The sequence below is a fragment of the Perna viridis genome, chromosome 6, assembly GCF_037379345.1.
Source record: "Perna viridis isolate PV_CMFRI_1.1 ecotype Kerala chromosome 6, ASM3737934v1, whole genome shotgun sequence".
Taxonomy (NCBI): domain Eukaryota; kingdom Metazoa; phylum Mollusca; class Bivalvia; order Mytilida; family Mytilidae; genus Perna; species Perna viridis.
The window spans coordinates 14,914,818-14,929,296 of NC_142450.1; the positions used below are offsets into that span (position 1 = coordinate 14,914,818).

General features: G+C 32.9%; 1 protein-coding gene across 2 annotated transcripts in view; it reads right to left on the reverse strand.

Annotated features, from left to right (window-relative positions):
• Window positions 1-6,512: 6,512 nt before the first annotated feature.
• LOC148613794 (calcium-activated chloride channel regulator 1-like) overlaps window positions 6,513-14,479 on the reverse strand; it is a 43,215-nt gene continuing 35,248 nt past the window's right edge. The window contains exons 8-14 of one of the 2 annotated variants that reach the window (XM_088587389.1): window positions 13,954-14,175; window positions 13,193-13,480; window positions 11,311-11,529; window positions 8,559-8,832; window positions 8,132-8,290; window positions 7,451-7,519; window positions 6,513-6,926 (exon numbers count right to left, since the gene is read on the reverse strand). In XM_088587389.1, coding sequence (XP_088443515.1) covers window positions 6,541-6,926; window positions 7,451-7,519; window positions 8,132-8,290; window positions 8,559-8,832; window positions 11,311-11,529; window positions 13,193-13,480; window positions 13,954-14,175 — 1,617 coding nt within the window. In that variant the 3' untranslated portion in view covers window positions 6,513-6,540. Of the gene's footprint in view, window positions 6,927-7,450; window positions 7,658-8,131; window positions 8,291-8,558; window positions 8,833-11,310; window positions 11,530-13,192; window positions 13,481-13,953; window positions 14,176-14,479 lie in introns of both variants that reach the window. The other variant, XM_088587388.1, reaches the window with a different exon arrangement.

Sequence of the window (14,479 nt, forward strand, 5' to 3'; positions counted from 1 at the left end):
CAAACTTGATATATTTATGAATTTAAACTGTAAAAATGATTACACTGACCACGCGAATTAATCTAACAGACAGACGTTTTAAAAATAATAATGATATTATTACTATATTACTCCAATGATAACATTTAAATCACCTGCCATGTTAAAACTGAAGGTATTATGATATGTTATATATGGTATACACACTAATAGACAAAACTGATACCAGGACCATTCACCCGACCTCATAATGCGAAAACGGTAACTAGTCAAACCTTCATTGCAAGAGGAAACATAGATATAGATAAAAATCCGGAAGACGACTTTATAACTAAAATGCATGCAATTGTGGTATATGCTGACCAAAATGGTAAGACAGTTTGCAAACAGAGAGATATGTTAGTTAACCCAAAACGTCATTACATTAGAATGAAAGAACGGAAGTACTATTCATTACCGTGGTTAAGTTGCATAGGTAATAAGTAAAAAAAAGATACTTTCTGGATACTTGCATAATGAGTAAAAGGGAATACATGCAAAGTGGTCAATCAACACTGTGTAAAATTTAAAAAATGCAATAAAAGAAAAGTAGCCTAGAACAGCTTCAGTGTTTGCTTCGTTCCAAAAAAAAAAATAACAAGCTCCGCCTGCACTCCTCTCACGTCATTTTAAATGCATGTACTACGATTTAAAAATGCATTCTTAACATCATGACTAAAATTATCTTGACAATTTATGTCATAGATTTTGACTTTAGTAGAACCTTAATAGATATTGTTTTTGACATTATAAAATGATTACCATATGTGATGCTAATTTCAGTATAGTAAATCAATAGTCTATTTTTATCGATTATTCTATATTAAAGTGTATATCTCACTTTTATTATATCATTTTTTCTAAAACTTTTTGAGAACATAATGTGAAATTGAAAATTACTTGGAGTTAAAAACAAGTACATGTAATAGGAAAACATTAGATAACTTTAGCCTAGTTATTCGGTATCCACTGTATAAAATTTTGATTAACACAATCAGTATTAGTAAGCATGTTTTCACATATATTAACAGTGTATCAACAAGGTAATTTCTAAAATCAAGTTTGATGACAAATTCAAAACAAACGTATAAATGCTAATGTACTTATTGCAAATACTGATTTAATGTTACAAACCGTGAATTATTAAAAGTTTTTGTCATTCATAATGATCATCATACGTAAACGTATCGTCATGTGAATGAATGGCATATTTTGACTGAAAAAGCATCATTTGTTTGGTGAGTTTTTCTAGACCATTAATCACTTTACAATAGGCTGTGTCTGAATTTTATGTTAATTGATACTTAATATCATTATAGTATACAAAACTACAACCGCTCCACTTTCAGTATACAACAGTGGTAGAAAAAATTAAATTAAAAAGATAAAATTAAAAGTTATATAAAAACTAATATGCCTAACCCCATCAAGAGAATTATGATTAATTGTAATTGAATTTGAGGAATTAAATAATCTATAATTCGATCAAATAAAGAACCAATGCTTTGAGATTTGTCAATTTTGATTTTCAAAGGGACAAATATAGAATTTTTGAGAATGGGTATTGGGACAATGGCGAAATAGGAAGAGAAGATAATGTACATTATTATATTTCTATTCCCCATACTCAGTTAAAAGCCCGACTTAAAAACATGACACATCGTTGTTTTTTTTCCAAAAAAGTTGGCACACCGAGATACAAATATGTTCTTGGTAGAGAGTCCTCAAACTTTGTAAGAAATATTTCCAAATCATCTCCTAAATGTACAGAGGAAGATTTTACAAAATGCTGTAATTTTTAATCGACAACATATTTGTCCAGTGTGGTGGACGTGTTTTTCAACAAACGGTCGGCATTCCAATGGAAACAAATTGTGCTCCTTTACTTGCTGACCTATTCCTGCACTTTTATGAGGCTGACGTCATAGCTGATCTGATCAGAAAGAAAAATATCGTTTGGCGAGATCCTACAATCTTAGTTTTCGCTATATAGATGACGTATTATCTTTAAACAATCCTAATTTCGAGGATTTAATACATCGCATCTACCCAAAACACCTTGAGATAAAGGATACTACAGACACTGTGAAGTCAGCCTCATATCTTTACTTACACTTAGAAATCGATGGTAAAGGAAAACTATTGACCAAACTTTACGACAGACGTGATGACTTTTCATTCAGAATTGTCAACTTTCCTTTCATCTGTGGCAACATCCCTTCAGCACCTGCGTATGGAGTGTTCATATTACAACTCATACGTTATGCCAGAGCATGCCGAAACTACGCAGACTTTTTGTATCGCGCTAGAACTCTAACAAATAGGCTTCTGGAACAGGGTTATGTTGCTACAAGATTGAAGTCATCACTACAGAATTTTTATGGTCGTCATCATGAACTCGTGGATCGTTATGGTGTATCCATCTGCACTATGAAATCTGATTTATTCAACGGATCATAGTTTTCCTTTCCTCGTTTTTCTACCACGGACTTGACTTTTTATGACCAACTCGGCGGGTGTTCCTAGAAAAGCAGAGGACGCTTACCCTACCGTTGCACCTGGTCCATGCTCCCAGTTTTTAGTGGAGTCCGAATTGCTTTTTTGCTTTTGTTACTTTGTATGTATGATTTTAGTTGCTTTATGTTCTTTGTTGTGTATGTCTGTTTTCCATGTCTGGTCGTTGTCCCTGGATTACATTCTTTTGATTACCGCTATATCCTTGGTTCCCTTGATTACTCTTACAAGAGTTGAACACATTAGAATCACAATTATACCTTGCATGGTTATATAATTATGTTTTTCTTTTCAGTTGTTTTTGTTTTATATATATGTATGTAACATAATTTGATTTGATACTCATATGTAACCCACATGTAAATACAACAAGTGTAGCACTGAAATTGATACTCAGACCTCTTTACGAAATTTACAATACATTGTAACAACAACTAGAATGGTAAACTATACATGTAAAGGGTTGAGAAAATATAATGTCCTCAATACCAATTTACCGCAGTAATTAAAGGTATCAGCAGTAGTTTGTTTTCCCGTGATTAAATACCAATAATTTGACTTAAGATCCTTAGGTAAATAACTGGACTATTGAAAAAAATAATTTAAAACGGTTTATCAAACTTAAGATGTCTTTTCAATGATAGAAAGTAATCATCTTCTTATAAATTGTCTTTTTTTTTTATTTTGCAACAACTAAAGAAATTAATTTTATCAGGCGTCTGTCAGTTTTGTGGTAGATAAAGTCTGTCTCTTGAAGTAAGCTCTGTACCCCTCTGTAAAAGATAGTAAAGTGTATTGGATGAACAAAAACTTGCCTTTTGCTGACAACTTAATTTGCTTGAATCATTATTACCTGCAAATGAACAGCAGTAACACTGTTCCGTATGTACCTTTTTTTGCTTCTCTCAGCATGTTCTGCATAGTTTTATTCAAAAGGACGCAAAGAGGACAGGCTGGGATCCAAAATAATAATAATAATAATAATTACGCTGGCAATAATTAAAAAATAATGCGTCGAAGGACCACAAAATCAAAATGGTCAAATACTACGTAAATACAAATTCCTCAACTGAAGGACCATATAAAGTATTACGTACAAGCATATTTTTTTCCGCTCCTTAGAATAACGGCTGGTTTCTCTATGCCAAGTTGTCAAATAAAATGTATCATATCAACAGGCTAACACCTAAATTATCTTGATTTATAGCTAACGTCTGGAAGTTAATGACCTACCTGCAAATTTACATATGTATGTTAAAGGTTAATTGCATTACTGCAATTAAAATCCAAAAATATGTTACATTATCACTTTGTTCATTTTTTTGAAGATATATTATAGTTGGATTCATCATATATCACTCTAAGAAATGCTTGACATAAGCGATATCTATGTATGTGTACGTGCACTAGGGATTTCACTAATTGGACTTAATTTAACCTTTAACTTTACTTCTACTAGTGTTAAAAAATTGTTTTTTTCATTATTGCAACAAATGTTATGAGTACCAAAAATCGTTTGAGGTATTAGATCGGCTTCATCACTTTCAAGATTCCTGTGATTCTGTAAAAAGTTAAGAATATTTTACCTTATATACAACACTGCCGAAAAAACATATGTAGGAAAAGTTGTCATTTTTAATTAAATGATTTTTTTTTATAAATCTGGCTCTCAGTCCATTCATGTAATGACCACAATTTTTCTTTCAGTGCATTGAATTTCATAACTGACATTTATATTCGTTTTGGTAATACTCTATAAAGATAGGTTGTTGGTATTCATATGGGGACTTAATGTGCTCCTCTCAAAGCGATTTGTTCTTTTACTGTTACTAATCAGTTCAGGGCTAAACTCTTTGAAGATCCTTCAAAATGTAGGCTTGTATATATCTTGATGACATTTAGGCCGTAAATTATCCTAACTCCGAAAACCATTTTCAAGATATTTTCCCCAAAAAAAAACTAAAGTTGATACAGTCTAACATAACATAAACAGTACTCGTACACCATTTCTTGATTTTGAAAAAATAATAGACATAACACTACAACTGGCAGCCTTCATACAAACATTTATGACAGAAGAGACAATTTTGATTTTCTATTTTCCATTTCCCGATAGTGATATTCCGGGAGCGCCAACCTATGGTATTTACATTTCACAATTGGTCCGCACTGTTCATATTTGTAATAAAGTGTCAGATTTTAATGAATGCAACAAATTCCTCACAGAAAAGCTGTTGCACCAGGGGTACTTCTTAAAACATTTGCTAATGTTTTTTTTTGCATTATTAATCGTCTCTAAATAAAAAATGATGGCGTTATTCACTCAGTTATGGAAATATAGTCTATACAGCACATTCTTTAAACAACATCCGATGGATCATCAACTGCCCTTACTAGATTTATTCGTAAATGATAATTATCAAATCATTGTATATTTTTGAAACCTTGTTTTCACAAATACATATTGTTCGACCCCTAATTGAATCCTACTTAAAAATAAGTCATTTGTGTAGTCATGCATGTCATCGAATCTTACCGCAGAACTGAACGTTACTACTCCAAATCCAGTCCACTGAAACTGTAATGACCGGTTATTTCTGATGCTGATAAATTTTATGATCATTCTTTGATATGTTCTGAGGTAGCTTTCAGTAACTGCCATCGTTCTTGAATTAGATATTTCATTTTTGTCTATCTGTTGTATGTTTAGGTATTCCATGAAGGAAAATTGAATATAATACTGAATGATTTTCATGGTACGTTTATTTCTTGTTTCAGTTCAACACTGATCTTACACTAAAAGGAGGATGGTAAGGGCCTAATAAAATTAGTTTAACCCCACTGCAGACAAACGCCTGTCCACAGTCAGAAGATGTTGGTCATTATTATGTTTTCATGTCGTTATTTGAGTTTCTGGTTTATTGTGAAGTGTCATCGTTCTCTAACTATGGATTTTATTACTTTTTTTGTAGGGCCTTTCAGTACTTAATTATAGGTGTGCTTACACTTATCGAAGACTTTCTAGTGATCTCTATAAGTATTTACTATTTCAATAAAGGGTATTTGGATAACGGTGCATTTGTTGCTTTTCATCATATATGTTCCTTTTTCTATTGTAATTTTTTTAAAGATCTTTTTCTCTGGAGAAATTTAAACAAAATTGACGGAAGAAAATAATCTAGCATACAATTACCAGTTTTATTATGAAGGCCACTCTGGTTTTTCCTTTATTTTTCCTCTTGAAATAGGAATAAAACTTTTCTTGGACACATCATAATTTCCTTACTATATGCAACGATAACGTAATAATTTATGTAGCCTTATGTTTATTTGATAGGTTTATGTTGTGTTGTGTCAGTTGTTTAATACTTAACACTCTGCCTCCAGAGGAGTTTGTTATTAACATGAAATAAACAAATGTAGACTTTGAGTATGATTATGATATATACACGATGTATGGTAGTACGGGACAGTTCATTTAGATGTTATTATGTAGGATAACATCTAAATGAACTGTCCCGTACTACCATACATCGTGTACTAAGTTACAGCCCTAGATTAATCCTACGAGGAGGAATGACCCGACCAGTGAAAGCTATATTTTTATATAGCCTAGCTGGCCGAGTGGTCTAGGGCGCTGGATTTTGTGCAGGTGGTGTTGCCATAGATGTCACAGCGGTATGAGTTCGAGTCCCGCGGAGGGAACGACCAAAAATTTGCATCGCAAATTTGACAGTTCTAACATCGTTGGGAATTTTTCAGACCTTTCTATACGTTTACATATCTTCCCTGTATCAATTTGATCCGATGGAGCAATGTAGCGAATAGAGTGGTCACATTCTGAGACGTTTTATATATATATATATATATATATATATATATAAATATGCTATCAAATGCATAGTTTATACAAAACACATCTTTGCAAGATGATAACATCACATACTGCACAGTTCGATGGGGATAAAACTGAGCTTCAATTTTGATTCAAATGCACAATCCTTTTTATTATACTACATATTTATCACTTTTTCTTACGAACAATGCATATCTGATCAAAATGAATAACACAACGCCTATGAAAACAGATCCTCCTACTAAACCTATTAGCAAGGGATAGTGACTCGAGGTGTCATTGTCTTTGACAATTGTCGGTTCTGTCAGAACTGATACGGCCACTATATTTGACAAATCCCCTACATTTCCGGCCTCGTCAACTGCCCTTATAGATATATAATATGACATGTTACTTTTGATAGTTTCTAAAGTAAAGATATATTCTTCTACTTCTCCGGATTCCTTTGGTACCATGGCAACATCAAGGCTTGTTTGGTTGTTTGGGTTTTTCCTCATTTCAGTTAAGTCGATTGATATTCTTACATCGTATGCTGATGCTAACAAAATAATATAAAAATAATAAACTATCGATCAAGAATATTGAAGTTGTTTTTAGTTACATTTTTCGTTATTTGATTGCAAAAGGACATTATTGCCATCTATTGCAGATGTCTTTCAATTTTATTACTCCAAGCAATAGCATCGTCAATGTTTGTGTAGGTACAGGTAACTAACCGAAGCGACAAAAATATGTATCATCTGCAGGTTAAGATGCTTAATGATTGAATCAATACAAAAATTTCTACTAATGCACACGTAAAGATCAATAAAAATAACAAGCATGAAAGAGAAAGAACAAGTCTTCTACCGACAGGAAAGAAAGACCAAAGCTGACATTTTTAACCAGAATTCGGAAAAGACTAGAATTTTCCGGAACTGCAATCTGTCGATGTGCGAATAAATACCATCCAAGTAAGACATTTAACATCAAATGCAAACGGTACGCGTTTTTACATGTTAATCATGATTCACCTGACAATAAACAACTACAATTTTTGAATTTCAAAAAAAAAAATCTCACCACTTCCGCTATCAAAGTCATCTCCAACTGCTTGCCATCGCATCAAAAATTCGTTATTGCTTCTTATTTCTGCAAGTTCAAATGTTAAGATGGGCGCTGGTGGTAAATTGTCTACTGAGGAGTCAATTGAGAAATAACCGTTTACCACTATTTCATTTGATAAAGCTACTCTCATGAAAGATCCTATAACTTTTTCTGTAACTTGTTCTGAATCAATAAAAGTACAATAATATACATGTATAAAAGCATTTTATCACGTTTATTGGGTGAATTGCAGCTACGTCACAGTGAATCAAGATTATATAATGCTATCAGCAAAACAATCAACAATCTCACATTGTAATTTAATGGGTTTTTACTTTAAAAAAAGGTTGTGCTTATTTGTGTGCTTTATATATGTTTTATTGTTCATTGTAACTCGTTCAAATCGAATCCATGTGAGAATGTAAATAAGCAATAGTAATGGTTATCAAAATGGACAGTTACTTGAAATAACTTTGAAAATAACACTGTATTCAAGGAGTGGGTACATAATGAAGTGTTTGCTGTCAACATTAAGTTCCGCCAATATTTTTACGCTATTTTATAATACAACCAGTCAAAGTGTATCTCTTAATATTGCAGGACATAATTTTCGAAGGATTCGTATATGAATTCATTTAACAACTCTTAATGATTAACCTGTTTCAAATGGTCCATCAGTGCCTAGACTTTGACCACCGACCACGGACGCGTTTTTGCCTACCACAATAACTTTGATACTGTGTCGACCATTCGATGTTAAATGTCGTGGTAATATGTATGCTGAATACAAACCATCATGAGACAGGACGTCAGCTCCTATTTAAAATATAATTTGTAATATAAAATGCATTCATTTGATATGGCAATTACCAGTGTTTTGACGGAGATGCATAATATACCAAAACAATATCTTTTTTTTAATGGCAAGAATTTTCCTTCAGAAAGACTAAGGAAGATATCAATTGAAAATTTAACAACATTAGTTATGAAACAGAAGATACATGGGTTTATAAAATGAGAATTATTTTAAATGACAATTGCTACGTCGACGTCACAAAGCAATTCTTATTGTATTCGTATTTACCCACTGCATTATCTTTCAGTTCAACGACTGAAATGTTGCCCTTTGGATTTTCAATGTATGCCTTTACTTTAGCTTGAGACACAGGAAATGATCCCATAAATAAGGAAACGAAAAGTGGATAATGCATATCTGAGCTGAAATTGAAAGCTTCCGGTGTTTCTAGTACACTTGTCTCTAACACTGCCTGTCCAGGTTTTGCTGCCTTTGATAGTACACTGAGAGTACCGGAAATATCAGTCGATCTTGAAGATACCGTTGCAATATATTCTCCAACCTTAAATCAGTACAAGCAATGGCAATTCAAGTTCATTGTACATTTTTATCATAAACGTAAGTTCAAATTGTCAAGAGAACTATACATATGCAGATGCTTTTAATTTGGCTTTAATGTGTCAACAAGTAAGGCCTTATATTAAATGTTGTGCAATCCAACAGAGTTCCTATTTGTTTAAATGTGAACCGATTTATTTACCGTATCAAAGTTTCACTTTCCTCTTTCGTCTACACCGGACGTGACATTTTATTAGCAACTCGATGGGTATTTCTAGAATAGCAGAGGACGTGTACCTTACCGGTGCACCTAGTCCATGCTTCCAGTTTATTAGATTCCGGGTTGTTCATTTACTTTTTTTTGTACATGCACGTGTTATTTTTGTTATTTCATGCTCTATGTTAGAGTGTCTCTCTGTCTAGTTTTTATCCTTGGATTACATATTCATGTTTGACTTCCGCTCGAATAAGGGTTCCTTTAATTACGCTTGCCATTTCGTGATTAAAGTATGATGGTTAACTTTTTTCTTTAAATAAAACCAGTTTGTATACTGTTTTTCTATTTTGTTTTTAGGACCAAAGGGAACTAATCCATTTTATTTAATTATGCAGTTGTACAAATTGCAATTTACAAATAATGTATGCGAGCCTACTATTATGCATAATGTAATATTATCATGTTCAGCTATATACACAAATGCATTTATCATTATACCACCAAAAAAAATAGACATTTTATACTACGTATTCCAGAATTAAGAGGTTGCATTGACAAGGTCCCCTTGGAGTAAAATGATGATTAAAACGAGTTTGAAAAGCATTTTAAAAGATACCCGTAATATCCGGAAGATAATTAATTTCCTTCAGATTGAATAGTAACAAATCAGTTTTATGTTAAAACGTATCCCCTACTTATGTGAGGAAGACCTGCAACACCAGTACACAAAATATATGAACTCAACCAACCAGTGAGTAATGCGCTCATAAACGTTCCATGGTATCAAAATAGTTATGGTCAATATTTAATCAACAGAAAAAACAACGGATGAACGGATGAAGGAATGAATTCCAGTCCACACATTAGTATCAGATTGATCTAGGCCGTTGGACCTTCATCAAAATCTTGATTTTAAACTTTATTAATTTTTTTTTTGGGGGGGGAGGGGGGGGGTTCTTGCATAATTGATGTTTTTAAGAAAACAAATAATCAACTCTATTCGAAAATCCATTACACTTTTCATTTGGTCCTTCTTTCCTCATATTAAATATAAGTCGGGACGGTTCGACCCGTATCGGATTTGGAACAAATTATCGGTATATCAGTATGAACATATGTATAATAAAGTCATGAATATGATTTCTTAGCTCAATAAGGTTGAAAAAGCATCTAGATAAAAGCATTAAATTTTCCAATCCGCACTCACACTCTTGATGACAAAATGCATTCACAATAAATCAATCTAGATTAATTGGAAAATCATTTAAATACATTCACTGAATATCAACTACATGCTTCTTTTCAAACCTCCAATATTTTTTTTATTGATGAAGGTTAAAATCTAGAAGATTCATTAAAATATCTACAATTTTTTTTATTAAGAAAAAAACAGATAAAATCATTGCAATTTTAAATTGATCTCCCTCTCATATTACTATAACAAAAAAGAGATACATGTAATAAGACGACGTATAATAATGTATAAGTTACCTTACTGCAATATTACAGAAATTCACCCATAATTATATATACATTAAGGAAAAATGGCAATAATTGCATTTCGACAATTGAGTGAAGTTCAAATGTGATATGTGTAACATAAACGTTATCTGTCAAAAATTTCCACCACTTCGTTTACTGAAAAGAAATATAATGCAGGGAAATTTTTCCTCAACCTGCTATGAATAGAATATCAATTTCAAACTGGTCAATTGTTTCATGCTTTTAAGGTATTATAAGCCTACTCATATCTTATAGTTATGCTACACAGCAGCCTTCTTCCGCGTGGTCTTCTGACAATTTTGACTGCTTAACTGTTACAAGGAGGAATACTTCCATTTTTAACATTGAAGTTGTAACGTTTCTTTGAGCGATGAGAAAAAAAAATAAATCATGAATGAATTTTCTTCGAATTGGGCTTGTGACGACACAAAAAGACATATATGGTGTAATAAGTACCACAGCTAAGGTTTTAAAAAATGATATTTCTATTTACTCAGCACTTGTAAATAATCCAAATCTTATAATATATATTATATAACACATTTGCTTTCAACATATCAAAATCCAAGACTCTTCTCTAAGATTTTATAAATGTAGGGAAAAAAACAATTTGCTGGGTTAACGAACTCTAAATTCACGACCAGACTTGGCTTTGTTTTTAAAACAATGTAACATAATTATCAATAATCTAATTTTACAAGTTCAAATTTATTTTTGATTCATGAAATTTATGTTTTTTGTCATTGATTTGTTATTAAATACCTTTGCTTTCTCCAATATCTTTATGATTAATACATTTAAGTCCGCGGAGGTGCCCACGCTTGATTGGATAAAGTTTGGTCCCAAAACGGTCATGTTAACATTGCTCAAGGTCTTTGACGTTAACTGTATAACTGTCTCCCTACCAATTGAATCATCAATATAAAACGTTTTCTCAACTGCTTCATTGCCTGCAGTTACCTCTATGTGGTCACTCATAATCTGTCAAACAATAAAACATAAATATGGCACTATATTTATTTTCCAATTTAAAATGAATATGAACACTTTGAAAACAGTTTCATTCTCTACTAAAAAAATGGAAGCCAGGAAACATATACAACACAGCAAAAACGGAGAGAAAATAAAACAAAATTTAGTTGTGTTTTCGCAAAACACACACAGGCAAACTAATCTAACGAAATAAATCAAAAACTGAAATTTGTAAGTAGACATTCTGCGAACAAAATCAACTCTTATATTGTGCAATTTATTGACATAGAAAGAGTTAACAAGACGGTCCAATATCCTGTGCGCATCAATTAAATTTCAGTCAATGTTTAAACGCTCTACTATTTTACTTGATTTTTTTTTAAATCAACTGGCAATATAGCGGTAAACTTAAGTCTAGGTCTTAGTTCAATAATTTATGTGGATTAATGATTGTCAACTTGATAATTTTCATAAACTGGATCAGACTTAATTTTGTACTTCGTTCAAGTATGACGAAAACTGGGCCTAGGTGTTCATTAACAAGCACGGGGAATAAAGCGTCGCAAATATCAGTGTCTCAAATTTGCCATTCAATCTAGGTTTACCCACCACATTTCCTTCCAACAAAGTGATCAGTAAAAGTCCGGATTTTTTCGGTTACGACCCGTCAAATTGCATATTTTAATCGCAACTCGCTAATGAATTTACATTGACAAAGATGGTCGACCGCCTTAGTCATTAAGCGAGGGAAACGTAAGGCTAAATGGTGAAAAAAGAAGCAAATTCTGAACAAGTCAAAACAAAGAAAGCTGATGATAATGAGGAATGTTAAAATGTTACACTAAAACGCATATTGTTCGTTATTGGGTTTGACTTTGTCATAATTGACATCTACCATTGCAAGTGCTTGATGTGGATTATGGATTAATAGTAGATAAAAAAGAGCAATGTCAGAGATTGATTGATTGATTGTTGGGGTTTAACGCCCAAGAAGCAAATTTTCAGCTTTATTCAGGCCATGAGCATGATATGGATGATAAAATAAACATGAAATAATGAAGACGTGAAAAAGGGATGAAACAAAAGTGTAATGGGATGGACAAATAAAGATTGCAACTGGAAATAGGGATTGGTTGGTAGGGTCGGGCAATTTAACCTCCTGTGGCGGTTCCTACTCCGGGAGAATCCCATATTGATGTTCTTCAACGTGCGAGGAAGGTGGTGTCTTTTCCAACACAATGCACTTATATGGTTTACGGTCAGGTTGTCCGTATTCTGGGTGACGAGCCCAGCATGACGCATGCCAGGGGTACCTCATGGGGCACACAACCCAGTTGCTCTGTAGACAGAACGCCCTGGCCCAAGCCCAGGTTTCAGAGCACTATTTACTCGACTCTTACAAGCTTAGCGCTGCTGTGGACATTTTCCCTTGACACCCGTACCAGCACAAGATATTGTTTCAGAGTAAAAGCATGCTGCGGTATCAGTTATGGTTTATGTGCTTGTCAGTTTTCTTTGAAATTCAGTCAAACAAATTTTATACATAAACTATGACTTGCCTAGACACGGTAACTCTCATTATTAATTACACATTGATGTAAATGCATAAAAGAATGATATCATTTTAGCCACAATTTAAACCTGATTATAAATTGTTTGCTTATTTTGTTACCCTCAGTATTGGGTCACTTGTTGACTGTATAAACGGTTCCATCAAAGAATCCAGTAAGGCTGTTGAATTTCGGGAGTTTTTCGCGGAGAAGTAACTTTGACCTCCAGTGTCTCTAGATATTTGTCTTAGTTTTGCATCAGCAGAATCACTTATTGCCAAAGTATCTATGATTATGTTATTCTCAATTATGTCAGGCATAACATCTGCTATATAAGGTCGCTCGTTTTCTTTTCCATCTGACGCTAGGTATATTCTTGACCTCTGTAAGTCGGATAGTCCTAATAAAACCTGAAAAAACGAAATTCAAGTTTTACATTGTATGTCAAACAAATCAAGTGTGTAACACTTTTAAAGAAGCGATTTTTTGTCATGGTCTTGCTTTTCCAATGTACAGATTCTCAAATACAAACGTATCAGCAGTTACTAAATTCTTTAATCCCAGAAAAGTAATATATGCTAAACCTGGAAACAGATTTAGAACAGTCATAGCGTAGAAATGATAATTTGAAAATCAAAGTGGAGACCAACCAAAGTAAAAAACACTGCTGTAAAAAATACTTTGTGATAAAAAAAAACTGTTACTTTTCTATGAATTTCAAATGTAATTTTTTTTTCAAAACCTTTTATCAAAGTAACATTTTCCTTTCGTGACGGTTAGTCTGAAGCAAAAACTTAAAACAAAAGCAGACTCATAATATGAGAACAAATCCTGTAATGGAAAATGCATAAAAAAGTACTATAAACAGTAAAAATCAATTTACACTTTTGCACTCTTGTAATCCTGCACCAATTGAAGTAGACCCACTAGTTGAGGTTGGAAGTCTTGCTATCAATTCTCTTCGTGTAGTATCTGACACTATTTTGGTCACTGGTTTTCTTGTCGATGCCATAGTGCTGAAAGTGACAATGCTAACATAACTTGCATTAGGCAATACACTCCAGATAACAGTAGCAGTTGCGATTCTTGCTTCGTCGATAACATCCTGTATGAACAAAACATATGTAGTAACAATGTTACTTAATTTGATAAGCGAATATGGATACATCGTGATCTTTCATAATAGATATACCATTATTTCTCAATGACCCACTTCCAACTTTAAAGGGAAAGACTAGGTTTGCTTTAAGTTAGGCTCTTAAGAAAAATCATACTTATGTAAACACAAAAAAATAACCTTTGACGCAAAATACTCAAGGCTATGCAAAATTCAAAATCTATGAAATGTATGTAGATAGCCGTCTTGCAGATCTCTCCTGTCTGAAGGAAGATCATTAGCAGACTCTGTT